The following is a 19,220-nucleotide window of genomic DNA, read 5'->3' as shown; positions in this document are numbered from 1 at the left end:
CCTTGTTCACAGCTCTGTCCATTCAATTACATCAAATACCCTTGGGTCACAGATTGTCACAAAGAACAATTTTTCAGAAGGTAAGAAGATCTAGCGGTGCTTCAGAGTGCCCCTCTCTGGACCTCGTCCAGGATCACTGGAGGGGCCTGAAGTCCAGTGAAGCCTCTACTTAGCCCTGCCATCAACTGCCCAGGTCAGACAGCGCCCTTAGTTCCAAGCTAGGTAAGTGTACTTACCGGTTTTACTTAAGGGCAGACAAGAGAGGGAATATGAGACTTCAGCTGAGACTAGGATACTCCGGTACAAATCCGAGACTACCAATCACCAGCCCAAACTAAAAGGGCTCCCCCTGAGGCCACGAGCTGCATCAGGTCAAGATCAGTGTCAGCACCCATGTGCCTGTGCCTGCCCCTGTCCTGGCAGCCAGGCTGGCCAGGTGGGGCACGCCCTACTAGCGCCACCCTCCGAGGCTTCCACCTGGCTCTTGGCTCGTCCTGTTGCTCTTTCCCCTCCTGCCTGCAGTGCTGCACAGGGTGATGGCCACAGTAACAGCTTCTGACACCACCTTTGCTCTGTCAACAGAACAGGCTGGGGCATTTGTGATTATCAGAATGCATGGATAGGACAGAGGTGGGGTTACCCAGGACAGGGCTGCAAGCTTCGCTCACCTTAGACAGCTTCTGATGTCACCTCTCCAGAAAGGTGAGGGGAGCGGCAGGAAACTTATTTGCTCAGCAATTGTTTAAAACAAAAGCCAAACAAAAAACCCCATGACCTACTAACCCCAAACCCCTTTTTAAAAAAGAACCGTTCAAATTACTCTTTCCTCAAAATCTACATACACTCTCAATAGCAGTGGTCACATTTCAAGTATATTCCTCTCATTCACTAAAACAACCAAAAATAAAACTCACTTATCTCTTTTCAGTATAGGCAATCTCAGACATTTTGAGATGTGTTTAATGTCCATTCAATTGCACGCAGGAGTTAGAGTAATATTCATTTGGAAAAAAAAAATTAAAATCTTTGTTTCTTCTCACTATGTATGAGTGTCACACCAGTACAAGCATTCAATATTTTTATTGTGTCACGCATCGAGGTTTTCTGCAATACAAATACAATGAAGCTATTGGTAAAATATGATAACATAATGAAATGACAATGAGCATATTATTTCATAGTATTAGGCTTGTAAAACTTTATTTTTAAACTCTGAAAATTATTTTTTCCCAACCCACTTAAATACAGGAAAGCTAAAACACAATCCTAACTGACAGGTTGTATTTCAAAGAGTTCCATTCTGAGTAAAACAATGGAATAACAACGTATCCAACTATGCTATCTATATATCAAATTTCTCTTCACAGATATTGTGTCCATGTTCTTCATAATCTTCTCTAGTTACTACCATGTCTTCAAAATCATCATTTTCAGAAATGAGCTTCCCACCTTCCCAAGAATAAGTGATAGGGCTGAAAAATAAACAGTTATTGTTACTCATCTGTATGTTCATTTCAAACAGAAGTATGCAGTGATGATTTCCAAGACTTTTATTTAGCCATACCTATTTAAAAAATACATTTTTGATTGCTAAATCAAACCATCCAGCACCAAAGTTTGAAATTTTAGCAGGGATAACTGACTTTGATTTTTATAAAAAGCAAGTGCCTCTCTGGAGGCAGGTGTGAAGAGGGCAGGAAGTGGGTATGTCTTTATATTTACTTTGCACAGATAATGATGTTTTAATATTTCAAAATACTCTTTAATAATACTTTTTAAAAAGTGAAGATTTTTTTTGTACTTTCAAGATATACTTGTTTTGTCTCAACTGTATATTCTCTGCAAAGATGTTACCCCTTCCAAATCCCTGAAGTGGCTATATTAATAATGACATGGCAGTTCAGATGCTGAAAATTCTTCTGCGTAAAAGACTAAACTCTGATCTTGCATACTTATGTATCCACTTAATGACAATACAGCCTTATTTATCTGTTTATGATAAAAAAACCTGATCCTGAAAACACTTACTTACATGCTTAACTTTATTAGCGAAAGTACAGGGCAAGCAGGTGGTCTCAAATTTGTTTGGTTTGTCTGAAAATACACTGATTTAAAACATTCTTCTTGTACAACTTTGGTTAACTTAATATTTAAATTAACCCCTTTAATCTATCTTTTTAATCAGCAAAAGAAATTCTAGTTTATAGTTTGTTCTGCTAGAAGGACAAAGCTTGTTCTGTACAATTTAGAACTTACTTTTCAGGAAGAACAACAGAAACATCATAATCAGTTGGAGTAAGACATCGAACTTCAGAATAAACCCGATCTCTGAAGCCTGGAAAAAGGGTGTTTCCTCCAGTCAGAACTATGTTCTTGAAGAAATGAGGCTGCATTTCTGTAAAATAAAAAAGTAAATCTGTAGTTAAAGAGACTGAATATATATTTAAAGATTAAAGGTATTTCTCAATTTTGTTATGAATTGGAACAGAAGTAAGATATGCATAGAAGAACTTTATGATCATCTAACAATCACGAGTTAAACAATTTCATTGAGAAATACAAAAAAGTGATCAATCACCCTCTTTTCCTTGTGATTTTTAGAATTTGGCATTGATAACTAGTGTTTTTTTATACTGTCTATTATATTTCATGTTTGTCAACACAATTCCCCTTTCAAAAGGGATTTTGAATGCTACAATTTTTTTAAGAGTACAAAATAATAGCCTCAATGCCACCATACTTATGTGGTATCATAAATCCTATGCAAGTCTTCTTTGTAGTAATGACATTAATTACACATACATCATTTATAAAATGAAAGTCTTAGTATTGCTTCTGACAAGCACAGCAGTCAGAAAGGTTTTACACTTTGATGCCTCAATTACTGAGTTTGGTCAGTTTCATTTTTCTTGTCAGTTTCATTTTTATCTTCTCCCAGTGAAGAAAGATATTTTAACACACAGGTAAAACTAATTTCAAGTATGTTCCATCATCAGTGTCAAAGACGGATAGGTCACGTTAGAAAAGGATGTGAAGAAGAACGAAGTCTACAGCAATTAACTGAAACAAGAGTAGAAACCAATCGATGAATCACCACAAAACTGTGTTTGCCTAACAATCTTGTAGACAATCAGTTCTTGAGTGTATGACACACACCAGAAGACAGCAGAGTTCACAACAACTTAATAACTGGCATATTGAGTGTACTAACTTCCTAAGACACTTTGGATGCTTAAAAAAAACCAAACCAAATCAAACAGAAATAAACCCCAAACCAACACAACACCCTATACACACTTTTCAAAATACTTCGAGGTTATACCTTCAGGTAAATTCTGAATAGAGTAAACAATGGCTTCAGGAATTCCCATCTCTTGAATACCAATATCCGAAGGATGGAAGAGTATTTCTGGAACTGCAAATCTTTCATTTGTTAGACGAAGTATTTGTTCACCAGTCTTGTATTTTCCACTTAACACCATCTCTTCCCTTGGCTAAATTAAAGACATGAATAGTAGCCACCGCTTAAGAAAAGAAACTACATCCTAGAGTATTCAGCTAATCTTTTTCATGTACTGCAGAGGTAGGCAGTATATTCTATGTTAAGTCGTATTATCAACAAATCTTTTAAGAATACTGCATACTCTGGTATTAAATCTGAAATGACTTTCCTCTTATTTTGCTTTAGGCAAAACTGCAGTTGATAAAACAGATATGCATGAGAGTGGCCTTAAAATAATGGGACTCCTTTTGAAACTATGGCCAATTCAGTAAATGAGATAAATTGTTAAATTGTCTTCATTGATATGAAGACTCTTCAGGCTCATCTACAACGTGACTTTGAACCTTCTACCTATTAGGGTATTTAAGTTAAATTCAGAGAGACTTACAAAAAAGTATCAAAGCAGAGAAAACATTTTCCAACTTAACTTTAAAAAAACCCAACAATAATGATATGGATAGGTAGTATGACAGAGCACAAGCATAGAAAGCTACAAGTATTAAATAATAGAACACAAAATGCTATGCTGGAAAAATATTTAATCTCAACTTCCTAAGGAAAACTTTAATGCACAGCACAGAAAGAAGTTACATCATTAGAAAGAAGAAAGTCCTTTTAACCTCTCTACTAGACTTGTGCAGGGGAACAGTCCAAAAAATACTTCAAAAACCATACTATCATTACCTTACAAAATCCTTTTTTGATTGTGCTGAAGTCTGGCAAAACATAATCTACCATTACAGTATTTTCCTCTCCTTTCAATCTGAAAGAGAAGAATGTAAAATACAACAGAATAAAGAATAAGTTCTGAATCCCAAATATTTTATACTGACAAGAATTCCTTTGACTTAACTGGAAAGTTTTCTGATTAACAGTATAGTTTTATTTGTTTGTACCAATAGATTATTCAGAAGTACCAACTTTTACATTTAGTACCATTGTAAACATACTTGGCAATGTCCATGTCCTTGTAAAAGTCTTGAGAAACATAACACACATCTTCTTTCACTTGATTAATTACATGTGTTTCATCCATAACATGTAGCTGCCTGTGAAAAACAAAAACCAAAACCACAGAAGTTTAAGAATAATTCTTAGCATTACCTGTCGTTTTTCACTGGAGATGAGCAACCACAGTTTTCAAATCACAGAAAGTTACTGTCTCAATATCTAAAACTTGTATTCAATTTACAAAAGGATTCCTGGCCTGCTGGAGTTTAGTATTTTCCTATTTCACAGTTCAATAAATACAAACATCTACTTGCATTTGCCCAATGTCTTCATAACAAGTATAGCCACAATCCTGCAATTAGCTCTACTAGCACAGACCTTTACCTAGATAAAGTTCAAAGCTAAAGGATCCTAATGAAAAGTTGATCCTATTGAATTTTATTTGTGGTATTGATAGAATCAGCAAACTGCCTGATGATCTACTGAGACATCTCACTGAAACCTCTCAGAAAACATGCAAGGACTTGAGTAACTGTGAACACACAGGTAACCTGAAAAACTTCAGAAGCGCTGGCACTTTAAGAACAGCCTAATTCTTCAAAGAGCTTAAGCTCACCTTAATTCATCTTGAGCTTAAACTCAAGATCACAGCTAGCAGATCATAACAGACAAAAATTCCCTTCTCCTTTAAACAGCACTTAATCTAAAATTCACAGAACCAGTAACTATATCCCCACAAACTTCTAGCTCATTTCATATCAGGTCTCAAGATGATGATCAGCATGCTTTACCTGTAAGAGATTATCTCCTTCAGATGGTTGGTTAAGAGTTTTCCTCCAACATTAATCCTACAGAAAAGGAGTAACACGAGGAATTCCGTCATTATTAACTTCAGGCATAGCAAACAATTCTTCTAGAAAATATATACAGCAGTTTACCTGATGATTGCCTCTTTCTTCTTTTTACTTCTACAATAAGGTACAATGTGCGTAAAAGAGTATCCACTATCCACGATGATACAGCACAGCTCAGATGGATTATCCCGGAAATACCTGTGTGCACTAAGAGCCCCAGCTGAAATATAGAAAATGTCATTCAATTTTTATATGAATATACACTTTTAGAATTTACATTGATACGAAAATGTACTTGCTTCATATTTAAATGCCTTTGACAGACTTTCAAAACCTCAATACATAATACTACAGCCAACACATGAATTAATTTTTACAGAGGATAAAGTTAGGTATTGTATGTTACTCCTTTTATTCTTTTTCAATAATTCGAGTCCATATTCAGTTTCCTCTCCTAAAGTCCAAGCAGACTGATCACACCACAATTTATCAAGCCTATCTGGAGTATCCTAAGTCCAGCTATCTTTCAGAAGAGTCGTGATGTTATTTACATATTCCCTATTAGACACAATACATATCATGATTGTAATGCTGCATTTTATTTGCTAATACAAAATAAAACCAAACAAAAACCCACCCACCCCCAAAAAAAGGAAAGCTATCAAAGACTTCGTGCAAATTTTTGGTAGACTTTCTCAAATGCTATCCTGTTTCAAAATCCATCCGTTACCCCTGTCATCCTGACTGTCCACAAATTTCCTTTAACTTTATAACATGACACTCTTAAGAAAGTAGTATAAGAGTATAGCTGGAATTTCTAAAAAAAAAAAAAATAAATAATGTTTAATCCAGTTAAGAGTACATATAGGAGCATACAGGAGCATATATATTACTCAAGAGCCAAGAATGAAATGAAGTAATTTCTTTACTATCTTTATATATACATGTGTGTGCATATGCATGTAGGCATGCTTATTTATTTATTTATTTATTTACAAGGTTAACCTTCAAAATATATAAATGCAAACTAGGAGACAGACTCACCATTTACTCTAAGAACTGCTTGAAATTGATATTCTTCAAATAGAATTTCATTCATGGATTCTTGTATTGAACTGAAGTTAAAATAAGGTTCGGTAATAATAATATTGGTATCTACAAAATCTACCTATGAAAAACAGATTAAGATTGTCATTACACAAAACTTGGAAATTAATACTCCATTACCATATTTTGTAGCAGCTGAAGATCATGCAAATTTGAAGACATGATTACCACTTGCCGTATTTGTTTGTAGAAGCTAGGCTTCAAAAGTTTTAAGTTTTTTAAAGACTTCACAAGCAGTGATACAACTTTATCAAATTAATGAGTAAAAACATAATAGAAGGGAACACCTTCATATATATTCTGCTTCTGTTATGATTCTTACAAATCGTAATCCAACATTTTAAAGAGATACCCATAAAGGAACACTATAATACTGATGTAAAATACTTTACACTAATCCTGTCAACTACAGAAAGATAAGTCTCTTCAACAGTTCAGCACTTGCATCACAAAATTACTTATCTAACAACCAAAGATGAAGTCCTGCGCAAAGCAGAATCAATAATAAAACTCCCAGAGACCTCTAATGAGGCTAGCAAAAGATCCTGAACTTTCTGCATTTACTGATCACTCAAACCCCTCAGAGGGTTACTTCAATCATAACTGGATATGGCCCTAAACCTATTACCAGCTGTATCTCTCTGTAGTCTTCACTCATGAAAAAGAATTAAAAACAAGTTCTCTCTGAAACCATGACTAAATTGAATCTAGTTTCAAAACTAATATGAAAGCTAAGTTTCAAAAGCCAGCACTGTATATTTTTGTGTATGGAGACTAAGATAATTTGAGGCATTACTTTCACTCTCAGTACCATTCTGCCTCCTAGGTGTTACAAAAACCAAAAACTTTCGGAGTATATAACACTTTTTTTTAAAGAAAAAAATAAAAGGGAAGCCTTACTACACTTCTTGTGCTAAATCCAGTTCATGCAATAAATAAGAAAAATTAAGTATGAGGTATTTATATTTCATACATTCAACTTACTCATAGGTAGAAAATGGTTAGCCAAAGATGGTTACTCAATGGATATGTCTTCTCGCCTACTGACCGAGCTCATCACTCTTTTACATCTAAAGTTTCTTGATCTCTAAACCACACTGTATCTGTCTATAATTATTTTTTACTAACTTGAACTTAGTTATATTGATGTGAATTTCTTAACATATGTGAACTGGACTCACTATGAATACACATAAGACTAAAAAATTTAAATGTTTCTTAAATTCCTACACTAGAGCTGGAAGTAAAAATTTTCTTCAGTTTGCAAAAAAACAAATCCCCGTGATTTCTAATTGAAGGCACTTTCAAATAAACAGTAAGCTCAGCAGTTCTATTTAATATTTTCTGTATTTATGTTAATTCCATTAGTCAGTATTTAACCTAAACAAAATCTGTAATTAAAAAAAGGCTCTTACTTGATACATTTCTTTTCCAAAAAGATAATCCCAAACCTGTCTCTGGACATCCCAGTTCACCAAGTAACCCTGTAGGAATTCAGAAAAAAAAATAACAATGTTTAGAAAATAAAATCATACTTAAAAAAAAATACTAGACATCATAAAATGTCAAGTGATTGATAAGCTGGTAATATAAAGAAATCTGAGTGTAAAAATGTCTAAATTCACATTTCTATGCCAAGAAGTAAATGTTACATAGGATAAAGAATGTTACAAATATTCCCCATCAATGTTAATTATTACACTACAAAACCAATATAAATTGTGTTTCCTATATACATTATTCTCTTTGACAGAAACCTGGCAGTCTGACCTCTGTGCCAGGGAAGGTTATGGAGCTGATCATCCTGAGTGCCATCACATGGCACGTACAGGACAAACTGGTGATCAGGCCCAGTCAGCATGGGTTTATGAAAGCTTCACTAACCTGACCTCCTTCTATGAGAAGGTGACCTGCTTATTGGATGAGGGAAAGGCTGTGCATGTTGTTTACCTAGACTTTAGTAAAGCCTTTGACACCGTTTCCCACAGCATTCTCCTGGAGAAACTGGTTGCTCATGGCCTAGACAGGCATACTCTTTGCTGGGTAACAAACTGACTGGATGGTCAAGCCCAAAGAGTTGTGGTGGAGTTAAATCCAGTTGACGGCCAGTCACAGGTAGTGTTTCCCAGGGCTCAGTACTGAGGCCAGTTCTGTTTCTTATCTTTATCAGTGATCTGACCGAGGGGATGGAGCGCACTCTCACAAGATGGACCACACCAAGTTGGGTGGGAGTGCTGATGTGCTCGAGGGTAGGAAGGCTCTGCAGAGGGATCTGGACAGGCTGGATCAACGGACCAAGGCCAACTGTATGGGGTTCAACAAGGCCAAATGCCGGGTCCTGCACTTGGGTCACAACAACCCCCAGCAGCGCTACAGGCTTGGGGAGGAGTGGCTGGAGAGCTGCCAGTCAGAGAGGGACCTGGGGGTGTTGATTGACAGCTGGCTGAACATGAGCCAGCAGTGTGCCCAGGTGGCCAAGAAGGCCAATGGTATCCTGGCTTGCATCAGAAATAGCGTGGCCAGCAGGGACAGGGAAGTGATCTTACCCCTGTACTTGGCACTGGTGAGGCTGCACCTTGATTACTGTGTTCAGTTTTGGGCCCCTCACTACAAAAAGGACATTGAGGTGCTGAAGTGTGTCCAAAAAAGAAGAACGAAGCTGGTGAAGGGTCTGGAGCACAGGTCTTATGAGGAGCAGCTCAGGGAACTGGGGCCATTTAGCCTGGAGAAAAGGAGGCTCAGGGGAGACCGTATTGCTCTCTACAACTACCTGAAAGGATGTTGTAGCCAGGTGGGTGTCGGTCTCTCCTCCCAAGTAACAAGCAATAGGACAAGAGGAAATGGCCTCAAGTTGCACCAGTGGAGGTTTAGACTGAGTATTAGGAAAAATTTCTTCACCGAAAGGGTTATTAAGCATTGGAACAGGCTGCCCAGGGAAGTGGTTGAGTCACCGTCCCTGGAGATATTTAAAAGATGTGTAGATGTGGTACTTAAGGACATGTGGTTTATGGTTGGACTCGATAATCTTAAGGGTCTTTTCCAACCTAAATGATTCTATGATTGTTAAATTTCAGACTGCTGCACTTGATTCTTGCATGACACTATATATAACCCTGCAGTTGGGGCATATTGTATGAAAACTATTCCTTAAAACACCAATTCACATTCGGCTATAATGTTAAACTCAGGTTATCTTACTTACTTTCTGAAAAGGGAGAATATAAAAAAGACCAGAGGGATCTTTAATTTCATCCAGTTGATTTGCCGTAAAGGTTTTCAAGCGTGCAGTCTTTGATCTGAACTGACAGTTGGGAATAACGCTGGAAAAGATTGGGAAGCCTCCTGTTCATCATGACATGAGACACATTCATTGTCTTTACATTACTTTCATAAATAGAATACTTTTAATAATATTTTTGCTGCTGTGTTTTGGTTTTAATTCATTTATTGGACCCCATTACGAGGGAAATCTCTCCATTCTGACACCGCCGGTGCAGATGAGGCACCTTTTGGAAAAACAAAACCAAACCAACCCTGCACACCGCACTGAGCTACCACCACCCCCCGCCGCCAGCACAGCACAGGGAGCGCCGGGGGCTCCCCCGCGCCCGGGCACCGCCGGTCCCTGGGCGGTGGGGGCCGGTGTCGCGGTCCCGCCGGAAAGCTGGCGCGCGCCGCAGGGGCGGGGCCCGGCGCCCGCCGCAGGGGCGGGGCCAGGCCGGGCCGGGCCTCTCCACGGCGAGCGCAGGCGCGCTGGCGCCCCGCTTGCCGGTGAGGGGCTGAGGGAGAGGCGGCGCGGCCTCCCGTGCACCCCGGCACCGGCGGGGGAGCGGCAGAAGGACGGGCACGCAGTGAGGGTGCCGGCGGAGCGATAAGGGGACGCCCGCCCGTCCCGCCTCCTCCCGGGCCCTCACCTGACGTTCGCGTGGCTGTAGCCGATCTTGGCGTTGTAGGCGCCGTTATCCAGCACCAGCGTCGCCATGTTCCCCACGGCGCCACGGCCGCCGCCGTCCCAGTATTGATCCGCCACCGCCGTGGATCTCTATGGTTACCATAGAGCGGAGGAGCAGCGCGCGCGCGCGTTGCCTGATGGGACGCAGGAGTGCCGCGGGAACCGCCTCCGGCAGCGCACCCGCCTCTGGCGCGAGCCGCTCACGTGATGCCGGTGACGCTCGGGAGGCGGCGGACGCTATTGGTCGGGTGCGACCCGGAAGCTCTCGCCGAAGAGACCGGCGGGGGCGGGGGCGCGGAGTCACCCGGTCGAGCGCCCGCTGCGGGGCCGTTCCCTGAGGCGGCAGTGCGCCTGCGCGGGCAGCCCCCCCCCCCCGCTGGGGACCGCGCCAGCCCTGGGGGGGCGGGAGGCGGCCGTTGAAGGGGGGCGGGGAGTCGCGCCCTCCAGGCAGGGGCACGGCGGGCACGGGACGATAACACGAGAGCCGGGGCGGGAGGCGTGAGCCTTTCCCCGGTGTGTATGAGGTTACAGACCCCCTCTGTTGAGGGAGGGCCTTGCCCTCCGGTGAGCCGAGGGCCGCGTCGCGGGTGTCCCTGGCAGTTCCGTGCCGCGGATGGTGTGCGGGAACCCAGCGCACTGGGGAGAAACGCGCGGGATGAAAGTCACGTATGTGAGAGCTAAGCGCGCAACACCGGCCTTGCCTGTGTAAGAATGTTACAGAATGAGAAGGGAGAAGACTTTAAATTCCACTATCATTATTTTATTGTTGTTCTAAGCGTGCTGTAATTAACACTATTTTATTATAAATAATATAAAACCAGTGCTATTGGTATTCGCTGTCACTGACCAGCTTTTGTTTTACTGACATCTGCGTCGAATACCACGCACCTTGACAGAATCACAGAGCAATAGAACAGTCCAGGCTGGAAGGGACCTCGAAAGATCATCTGGTTCAACCTTGTGTGGGAAGGAGAGCTGAGATGAGGTGGTCTAGCACCCTGTCCAACCCCATCTTGAAAACCTCCAGTGACGGGGACTTCACCCCATCCTTGGGGAGGTTGTTGCAGTGATTGATTGTTCTCAGTGTAAAAATGCTCCTTATATCAAGGTGAAACCTCTCCTGATGCAACTTAAACCTGTTGCCCCTTGCCTTCTTGTTAAGAAAGAGCTTCCATCTTCTTTGTAGACACTTTAAGTACTGAAACACTGTGATACTGGAATACCCTGTGCCTTCTCCAATGAGAAAAGACCTAACTCCTTTTCTCATAGGGCAGGTTCTCCAGCCCCTTGATCATCTCTGTGGCCTTCATTTGGACCCTCTCCAATCTGTCCACGTCTTTTTTGGAATGTGGGGACCAGGACTGGGACGCCGCACTCCAGGTGTGGCCTGACAAGCCCTGAGCGGAATGGAATGATCACGTCTCTGTCCCTGCCGATGCAGCCCAGGATCCGATTTGCCTTCATTGCTGCAGCAGCACATTGTTGACTCCTGTTCAGCTTGCTGTCCACCAGGACCAGCTCCTTTTCCGCAAGGCTGCTCCCCCACCACACACACCCTAGCCTGCACTGGGCATTTCGGTTATGTTGTCTCAGGTGCGGGATCTTGCACCTGTCTTTATGATGAATTTTACTGTATTTATATATTTTACTTACCATCACTAATATCTTTGTTGTTATCCAATAAATGTGCATTACAGTTTTGTATCCGTATGTAATTGGCTTTCCCGCAAATTTCAGAATTTACAAATAACTGCTACTTTGTATGATGTGAGTCTTTACGCTAACAAGTATCAAGTGTCTTTCCATGAGCAGAATGCACGGCAATCTGATTTTAGACCAATCATCTTTAGGTGCTTGTCAGTATCTTAAGGACAGCATCGTTAATCCCTGCTTTAGCAGATACGTTCTTTGGTTCTTGAGGAGAGGTCACAGGAATTATCAAAAGCCTGTTTTTCCAGTTCAGAAGTTTCTGGATTATTTTAAAGAACATTGTAAAGTGTTTGTTGTTCTCCTACTTTGCCCACCGACAGGTATAGTGATAGTAAATTTTGGTTTTGTAATTAAAACCCAAAATACACAAAACATAGAATTGTAACAAACACTATAGATAGTCACTGTGTTGCAGAGGAACATAAAATATTACTGTTAAAATTACAATTTTTACTTTATCCTTTTATTAATAACATAAAGTTCTTAGAAGAATAATTTAGACTCAACCATTATAGCTATTGCTAGCTTTTGCCTTGTGAAAATAAAGGTGAAAGCCAGAATTTAATTAATTACTTTTATCTTCTAGATACTATCTCCAGCTCTGTGAGACTTCATCAGTTATCATTCAAGGACTTGTATTGAATTCAGAGTTACTTTTGCTTTTTTTTTTTTTTTTTTAGGACTTACAGGACAAGTGCCAGGCTTTTAACAATTCACTTAGATTTATGTGTGGTGGTTGATATACATAAATATTTAAAATCTCTTGGAACTAAAGTTGGTATATTTACTGTCCTTGCTAACTGAGGGCAATTCACATGCATATTTATTGAGTTTGTTTACATATGCACCCATGTATTGCAGTGACACTTCTGATAATACTTTCTGTTGTTGTTGATAGAGTCCCTAACAAAGACAAAGTCAGTAACATAGCAAGGACACATAAATAGGAGTTTGAAATGCCCACATGGTAGCAAACCTCATACATTGCTCCTTACGATAGCTTAGAATTGATATTTTGTGCTGCGCTTTAACTTTGAGTAATGGTCTGTCAGACTACTTAAGCCTTGCATGTCTGCATTTGAAGACAAATCACTATCTTTTGCAGTATCCATATGAAGCTGTGCCGAATTTATCATTCCGCAAGTATGAAACAAAGCACTCACTCAAACTAAATCAGAACTTCTTAGGTCACATTTTATTTGTTCTTTTTCCACTGCTTCATTTAATGGGAAAAATGGCAAATATTTTTTGTTAACTCTGTGACCTTCCCGTTTCTGAAGTCACTTGGGCTCTTGTTTTTGGGTTTTCTTCCTCCAACTCCGTTCCAGTTTTCACTGGAATCTACATGACCATATGAAAAGTCAAACTCTATCTGCACATGCTATACAAAGCACACAGCCGCTTATTTGCTTTGCTTTGCTCTGGGGGAACAGAATGATTGAATGGTGCCAGCTACAGAATTTGCTGGTTGCTTAGAGCACCCAAAGAAAAGCACCCAAAGAAAGTTATCCTTAAGGAAGAAGTTATTGCATTCTTTGAACCTCACACAGAGGGTGTGTTATCCTGGACTTAGCATCCATAAACTGAACTCCATGCACCTTTTTTTATTTAGGTGATGGTGTAGGGCAGGCTGCTGGATGACATGACTGCCTGATGGGAAACTACACCCTTGGGTTCTTGGGTCTTCTGTTAAATTGAAAGAGTTCACAAATAGGCCCTAGAAATTACCTGTGGTAAATAAAACACAAAATTCTTCTTTGAGATCATTTTAGTATCCTGGATACACTCACAAGTGGTGTTCTTTCTTGGTGACATGAGTGCCAGCTGCTGCTGGCATAAGGAGGGAACACATAAAGGAGGGAAGCCAGGAACTGAAGGAGATACTGTGGTCAGCAGGGCACCACCCCCAGCCAGGGAGCAAGGCAGGCAGGGGAGGGAGGGCAGCCCACAGCCCAGGTCATCAGGCAAGTGTGTGATGATGAAGCAGGTCTGAGGTCAAGCACATGTCAATCCTCAAGTGAGGTCTGGTGGGGTGAACAAGGGCCAGACATAGCCCAGGGATCACCAGGCAGGTCCATGGTGACCGTGCAAGTCTGAAGTCAACAGGGAAAGTTGGCGGGTCAGGGTCCAGATCAGCAGGACCCAGATCAGTGGGACCCATGGTAATACATGTGATGATCACAGAATCACAGAATCATTCAGGTTGGAAAAGACCCTTGGGATCATCGAGTCCAACCATCAGCCCTACTCTACAAAGTTCTCCCCTACACCATATCCCCCAGCATCTCATCTAAACAACCCTTAAACACATCCAGGGATGGTGACTCCACCAACTCCCTGGGCAGCCTATTCCACTGTCTGACCACACTTTCTGTGAAAAATTTTTTCCTAAAGTCCAGTCTGAACCTCCCCTGTTGCAGTTTAAAGCCATTCCCTCTTGTTCTGTTGCTAATTACCAGTGAGAAGAGACCAGCACCAACCTCTCTACAATGTCCTTTCAGGTAGCTGTAGAGAGTGATGAGGTCTCCCCTCAGCCTTCTCTTCCTCAAACTGAACAGTCCCAGCTCCTTCAATCTCTCCTCATAGGTTTTATTCTCTAGGCCCTTCACCAGCTTCGTTGCCCTCCTCTGCACTTGCTCCAGCACCTCGATATCTCTCTCGTATTGAGGTGCCCAAAACTGGACACAATACTCCAGGTGTGGCCTCACCAGTGCCGAGTACAGGGGGACTATCACCTCCCTACTTCTGCTGGTCACACTGTTTCTAATACAAGCCAGGATGCCGTTGGCTTTCTTGGCCACCTGGGCACACTGCTGGCTCATGTTCAGCTGCTTGTCAATTAGAACCCCCAGATCTTTTTCTTCCAGACAGCTCTCCAGCCACACTGTGGGAGTGTCAGCCCTGCGCAGCTGTGGGAGATTCAGTATGTTAAGAGGCAAACTGACATCGGCCGGTCGGCTCTGCGCAGGCCTGGAGAAGCAACAAGGCTTTGAGGAGAAACAGGCCTTGGAAGAAAGATAAGAAACTGCCAGGCTGTGCTAAGGTGGCAGGGAAAAACAACGGACAGCTGCAACGCTGAGCTGTGGAAAAGTACGGAACCGTCTGATGGGAGAGAGAGTTGATGGCTGTCTAGTTGCTGATTTGCTTGTTATGCTGATGGGAGCTTAAATGAGAGCAGAAGTATGTATTGTATAAGTATGTATTATTGTAAGAAGAAAAAGAGAGATTAAAGAAAATAAATGGCCCCTGCCCTGCAGAAAGAAAGAAGAACAATCAGGACTCATTTTTTTGGCCGCTACACCACACCTCCCCAAGCCTGTAGCGATGTTGGGGTTGTTGTGGCCCAAGTGCAGGACCTGGCACTTGGCCTTGTTGAAGCTCATCCTGTTAACGTTGGCCCACAGATCCAATCTATCCAAGTCTCTCTGTAGAGCCTCCCTACCCTCATGCAGATCGACACTCCCGCTTAACTTGGTGTCATCTGTGAACTTACTGATGATACACTCTATGTCCTTATCAAGATCATCAATAAAGATGTTGAACAGAAATGGTCCCAACACCGAGCCCTGAGGAACACCACTTGTGACCGGTCACCAGCTGGATTTAGCTCCATTTACCACCATCTCTGGGACCGTCCATCCAGCCAGTGCTTGATCCAGCAGACCGTTCCCTCATCCAGGCCATGGGCAGCCAGTTTTTCTATGAGAGTCCTCTGGGGAACTGTCGAATGCTTTTCGAAAATCCAGGTAGACAATATCCACAGCTTTTCCCTTGTCCAATAGTCGGGTCTGTTTTGCTGATTAAGGACACCAGTTAAACTCGGACACCAGAGTGAAAAGAGTAGGCGTACTTTACTAGTGATAACCAAATAATGTAACAGCATAATACAGAGAACATGCAGTAAGAATAAGCAGGATAGTGCACTTAAAGCAACAAACAGAGTAATGCATCAAATCATTACTACACGAGAGAGAGAGAGAATAGTAATTAAGAGAAATACATCACCACTTGCATATATAATCATCATCATCCAGATCCACAGACGCTGGGGAGCCCCGGTTACAGCGAGGATTTGGAGAGCCTGTCCCGGCAAGTGGGAAATCCTACGCGGTGCGTCCACCCATAGGTGAGGCATCCAAAGTCGCTGTGAACGGGCCCAGCCTTATATACCAGAGATCGGCAAGCCAGAATAGCTGGCACCTTTGTTTTGAGCAGAAAGTTTCTGGTTTCATTCTCCTCTTGGATTCCACCCAAAGCTTGGCCAGGGCTCGGAGGGGGAGACCAAGGGAGTTTCTACAAGGCCAAATACTTAGGTTCTCAGCCTTGAAGAAGGCTGTGAAAGGAAAGTCGGATACATTCTCTCCTCTCTACTGATTATATTTTGTCTTTCACTAGCGAGTTTACATATTTTATTAATGACTACATGCTAAGTTAGCAGCTTCAGCTTGGGGCCTGTTGTTCAGGCTGCAGTATTTCAATGCTTTAGCACTTTTTACACCAGCATAAGTGGGTTGTTATAACTTAGTACAATACCTACTAGCACAATGGTTATCAGTTATAAAATATACAGGATTCATCTATAGGTCAACTCAGGCTTGGGCCTGTTGTCCAAGCCTTAGCACTTCAGGGTCATCTTGTCATAGAAGGAGATCAGGTTTGTCAGGCAGGACCTGCCTTTCATAAACCCATGCTGACTAGGCCTGATCCCCTGGTTGTCCATTATATGACATTTAATGGCACTCGAGATGACCTGCTCCATGACCTTCCCTGGCACTGAGGTCAGACTGACAGGTCTATAGTTTCCTGGATCGTCCTTTCTGCCTCTCTTGTAGATGGGTGTCACATTTGCCACCCTCCAGTCCAATGGGACCTCCCCAGTTAGCCATGACTTCAGGTAAATCATGGAAAGCAGCTTGGCGAGCACATCTGCCAACTCTTTCAGCACCCTTGGGTGTAACCCATCCAGTCCCACAGACTTGTGTGCATCCAAGTGGATGTCCACTTCCTCTTTAATTGTGCTGACCTCATTCTGCTTCCCCTCCCCATCTCCCAGCTCATGAGGCTGGGTGTCCAGGGAACAGGCAGTTCCACTGCTAAAGACTGAGGCAAAGTAGGCATTGACCACCTTAGCCTTTTCCTCATCCTTTGCTATTATGTTTCCCTCTGCATCCAGTAAAGGAGGGAGTTTTTCCCTAATCCTCCTTTTATTGTTAATGAATTTATAGAAACATTTGTTATTCTCTTTAACAGCCTTAGCCAAGTTGAGCTCTAGCTGCGCTTTGGCTCTCCTAATGTTCTCCCTGAATAGCTTCACTACATCTTTATAGTCTTCATGAGAGACCTGCCCCCTCTTCCAAAGGCAATAGATTCTCCTTTTGTTCTTGAGATCCAGCCAAATGTGCCATGATGTGCCACTCTAGCTGCCGCTTTCCTTCTCCTGTGACACAATTTCTCTGCACTGGGTGGGGAATCATTTTGGTAAATCAAGAGCAAAGATCCTTGGTTACTAGATGAAGAAATCCTACATAGCAATGTTTATAAATGCAAAGTAGTCAGGAAGGCTAAGCCACTCTTTCCTCTTTGTGGTTATCATATTAAGGTGACAGCTGACAACACTCTCACAAGGTTCTCCATAAAGGGTTGCCTTCCTCTGTTCAGAGCAGGAACCAGACTTTGAGACTTTGTATCAAGCACCCTTTTTCACGTAGCAGTGGTCTAATTATCATGAACATGCCAGCAGAAATTCATCTGCTGGCAAACGTGAGACTGTGATTTGGACAATTAGTCCAGTCTTAATAAACATAATCTGGGGATATCCTGATATTAATTTGTATCAGGCTGTAAAAAGAAGTGTCAGATACTCTTCTTGAACCAAGGGATAAGCTGTGCTCCTTATCACATGCCCTTCTAATTCCCTGAGGTGGAGGGGGGGGGGGGTGATCTGTGCATTTTCCTCCATTCCTTCATTCAGTGTGCTCCAGGAGATGGGGGAGAACATGAAGTCACGATTCAGATCAACTCTGCCAGACAGGAATATTTCTGGTTTCCAGTTCTGACACCAGTGAAGAGCCTCTGGACTTTTCCTTTTCTGCCAGAGCTATGCTTGCCAGACACTTGAAAGGGAACACACAGCATGAGTGCTGCTTTCCTTGCCCCTCATATTTTCTTTCTTGATGAGAAGCTGATCCATCACGATGATGAACACTGTTTCTCTGAGATACCAGTAGAATTTTTTCTAGTTGAGAAAAATGAACTTAAAACAGGAATGAAAGTGATAGTTTCATACACAGCTCATTCCCACTTTATAAATCTCTTTAAAGAATATGAGGTCAGTATTACACAACTGACTGATTTTTAAATGCCTGGAAAAATCAATTGGAAACATTCATCTCCTGACCTATTTTTTCTGTTGCTGCTTTGTATTTCTGACTTTAAGGTCCTTGGGGTTTTGGTTCATTGCATATAAATTATTAATCTGTTATGTATATGACAAGAAAATAAAATAGTATTTGATGTCTTTGCTCTGCAGCTCTAGACTATATTGTAGAGGCAGCAAGCCATCCTTCATACAGAGGTCACATCTGAAAAGCTTGTTAGTTTTACAGTTGTTAATTTTTTTTCTTTTTCCAGTTAATACGACTATTTAGGGTACTTGTTTGCCCACCACTGAAATTCTTTAAGATACCTTTTTGGAATGAGGGACCCGCAGAGAAGAGGGTTACTGGATGAACAAAATTAACACAAGACATTTATTTTTTAACTGGCTTGGAAATTTTGCTACATCATGAGAAGCTATTCTCTCAAAATTAAAATAACTTGTAGGCTTTATATTTGCCACATATACCCAGTGAAATGTAAGCACGTGGGGAACAAATGGACTTTACAAGTCTGTGGGTTTGAGTAATTGCTGAGAAATTTAAGGGAAATATTATATATGCATATACACATACGATTTATTGCCATATCATTATAAGTTTCTGTCAGGAAGCTTTTCTTCTTTTTCTCTGGCCTTGTTCCTTTTGTGTGGTGCTTTAGGGGCAGTAGCCATCCTGGCTTTCAACTGGGCCAAGATCAGCCTCAGGAGAAGGCGTGCAGCTGTTTGGGCAGGGCTTGCTGCCTGAACAACTCTTCCACCTGCCTCTGG

At 41.8% G+C, this 19,220-nt stretch overlaps 1 protein-coding gene across 1 annotated transcript; it reads right to left on the bottom strand.

The window, feature by feature from the left end:
• Positions 1-1,061: 1,061 nt before the first annotated feature.
• ACTR6 (actin related protein 6) lies at positions 1,062-10,616 on the bottom strand. Its single transcript, XM_074870840.1, has 11 exons — positions 10,329-10,616; positions 9,617-9,734; positions 7,830-7,898; positions 6,352-6,475; positions 5,392-5,527; positions 5,245-5,301; positions 4,453-4,551; positions 4,187-4,265; positions 3,323-3,494; positions 2,257-2,395; positions 1,062-1,472 (listed from the first exon to the last, which is right to left on the bottom strand). The coding sequence occupies exons 1-11, from the start codon at positions 10,394-10,396 to the stop codon at positions 1,343-1,345; spliced, it is 1,191 nt and encodes a 396-aa protein (XP_074726941.1). The 5' UTR covers positions 10,397-10,616; the 3' UTR covers positions 1,062-1,342.
• Between the last annotated feature and the right edge of the window lie 8,604 nt (positions 10,617-19,220).

Source organism: Strix uralensis, chromosome 5 (assembly GCF_047716275.1).
Source record: "Strix uralensis isolate ZFMK-TIS-50842 chromosome 5, bStrUra1, whole genome shotgun sequence".
NCBI classification, from domain to species: Eukaryota; Metazoa; Chordata; class Aves; order Strigiformes; family Strigidae; genus Strix; species Strix uralensis.
The sequence above is the reverse complement of the archived record's forward strand: the minus strand, read 5'-3'. Positions and strand labels throughout refer to the sequence as shown.

Coding starts and splice junctions, on each gene's coding strand:
- ACTR6 (XM_074870840.1), bottom strand. CDS start 10,396: ATGGCGACGCTGGTGCTGGATAACGGCGCCTACAACGCCAAGATCGGC. Junction 5,528..6,351: donor AGCAGTTCTTAGAGTAAATG/GTGAGTCTGTCT, acceptor TCTATATTTCAG/CTGGGGCTCTTAGTGCACAC. Junction 4,266..4,452: donor AAGGACATGGACATTGCCAA/GTATGTTTACAA, acceptor CTTCTCTTTCAG/ATTGAAAGGAGAGGAAAATA.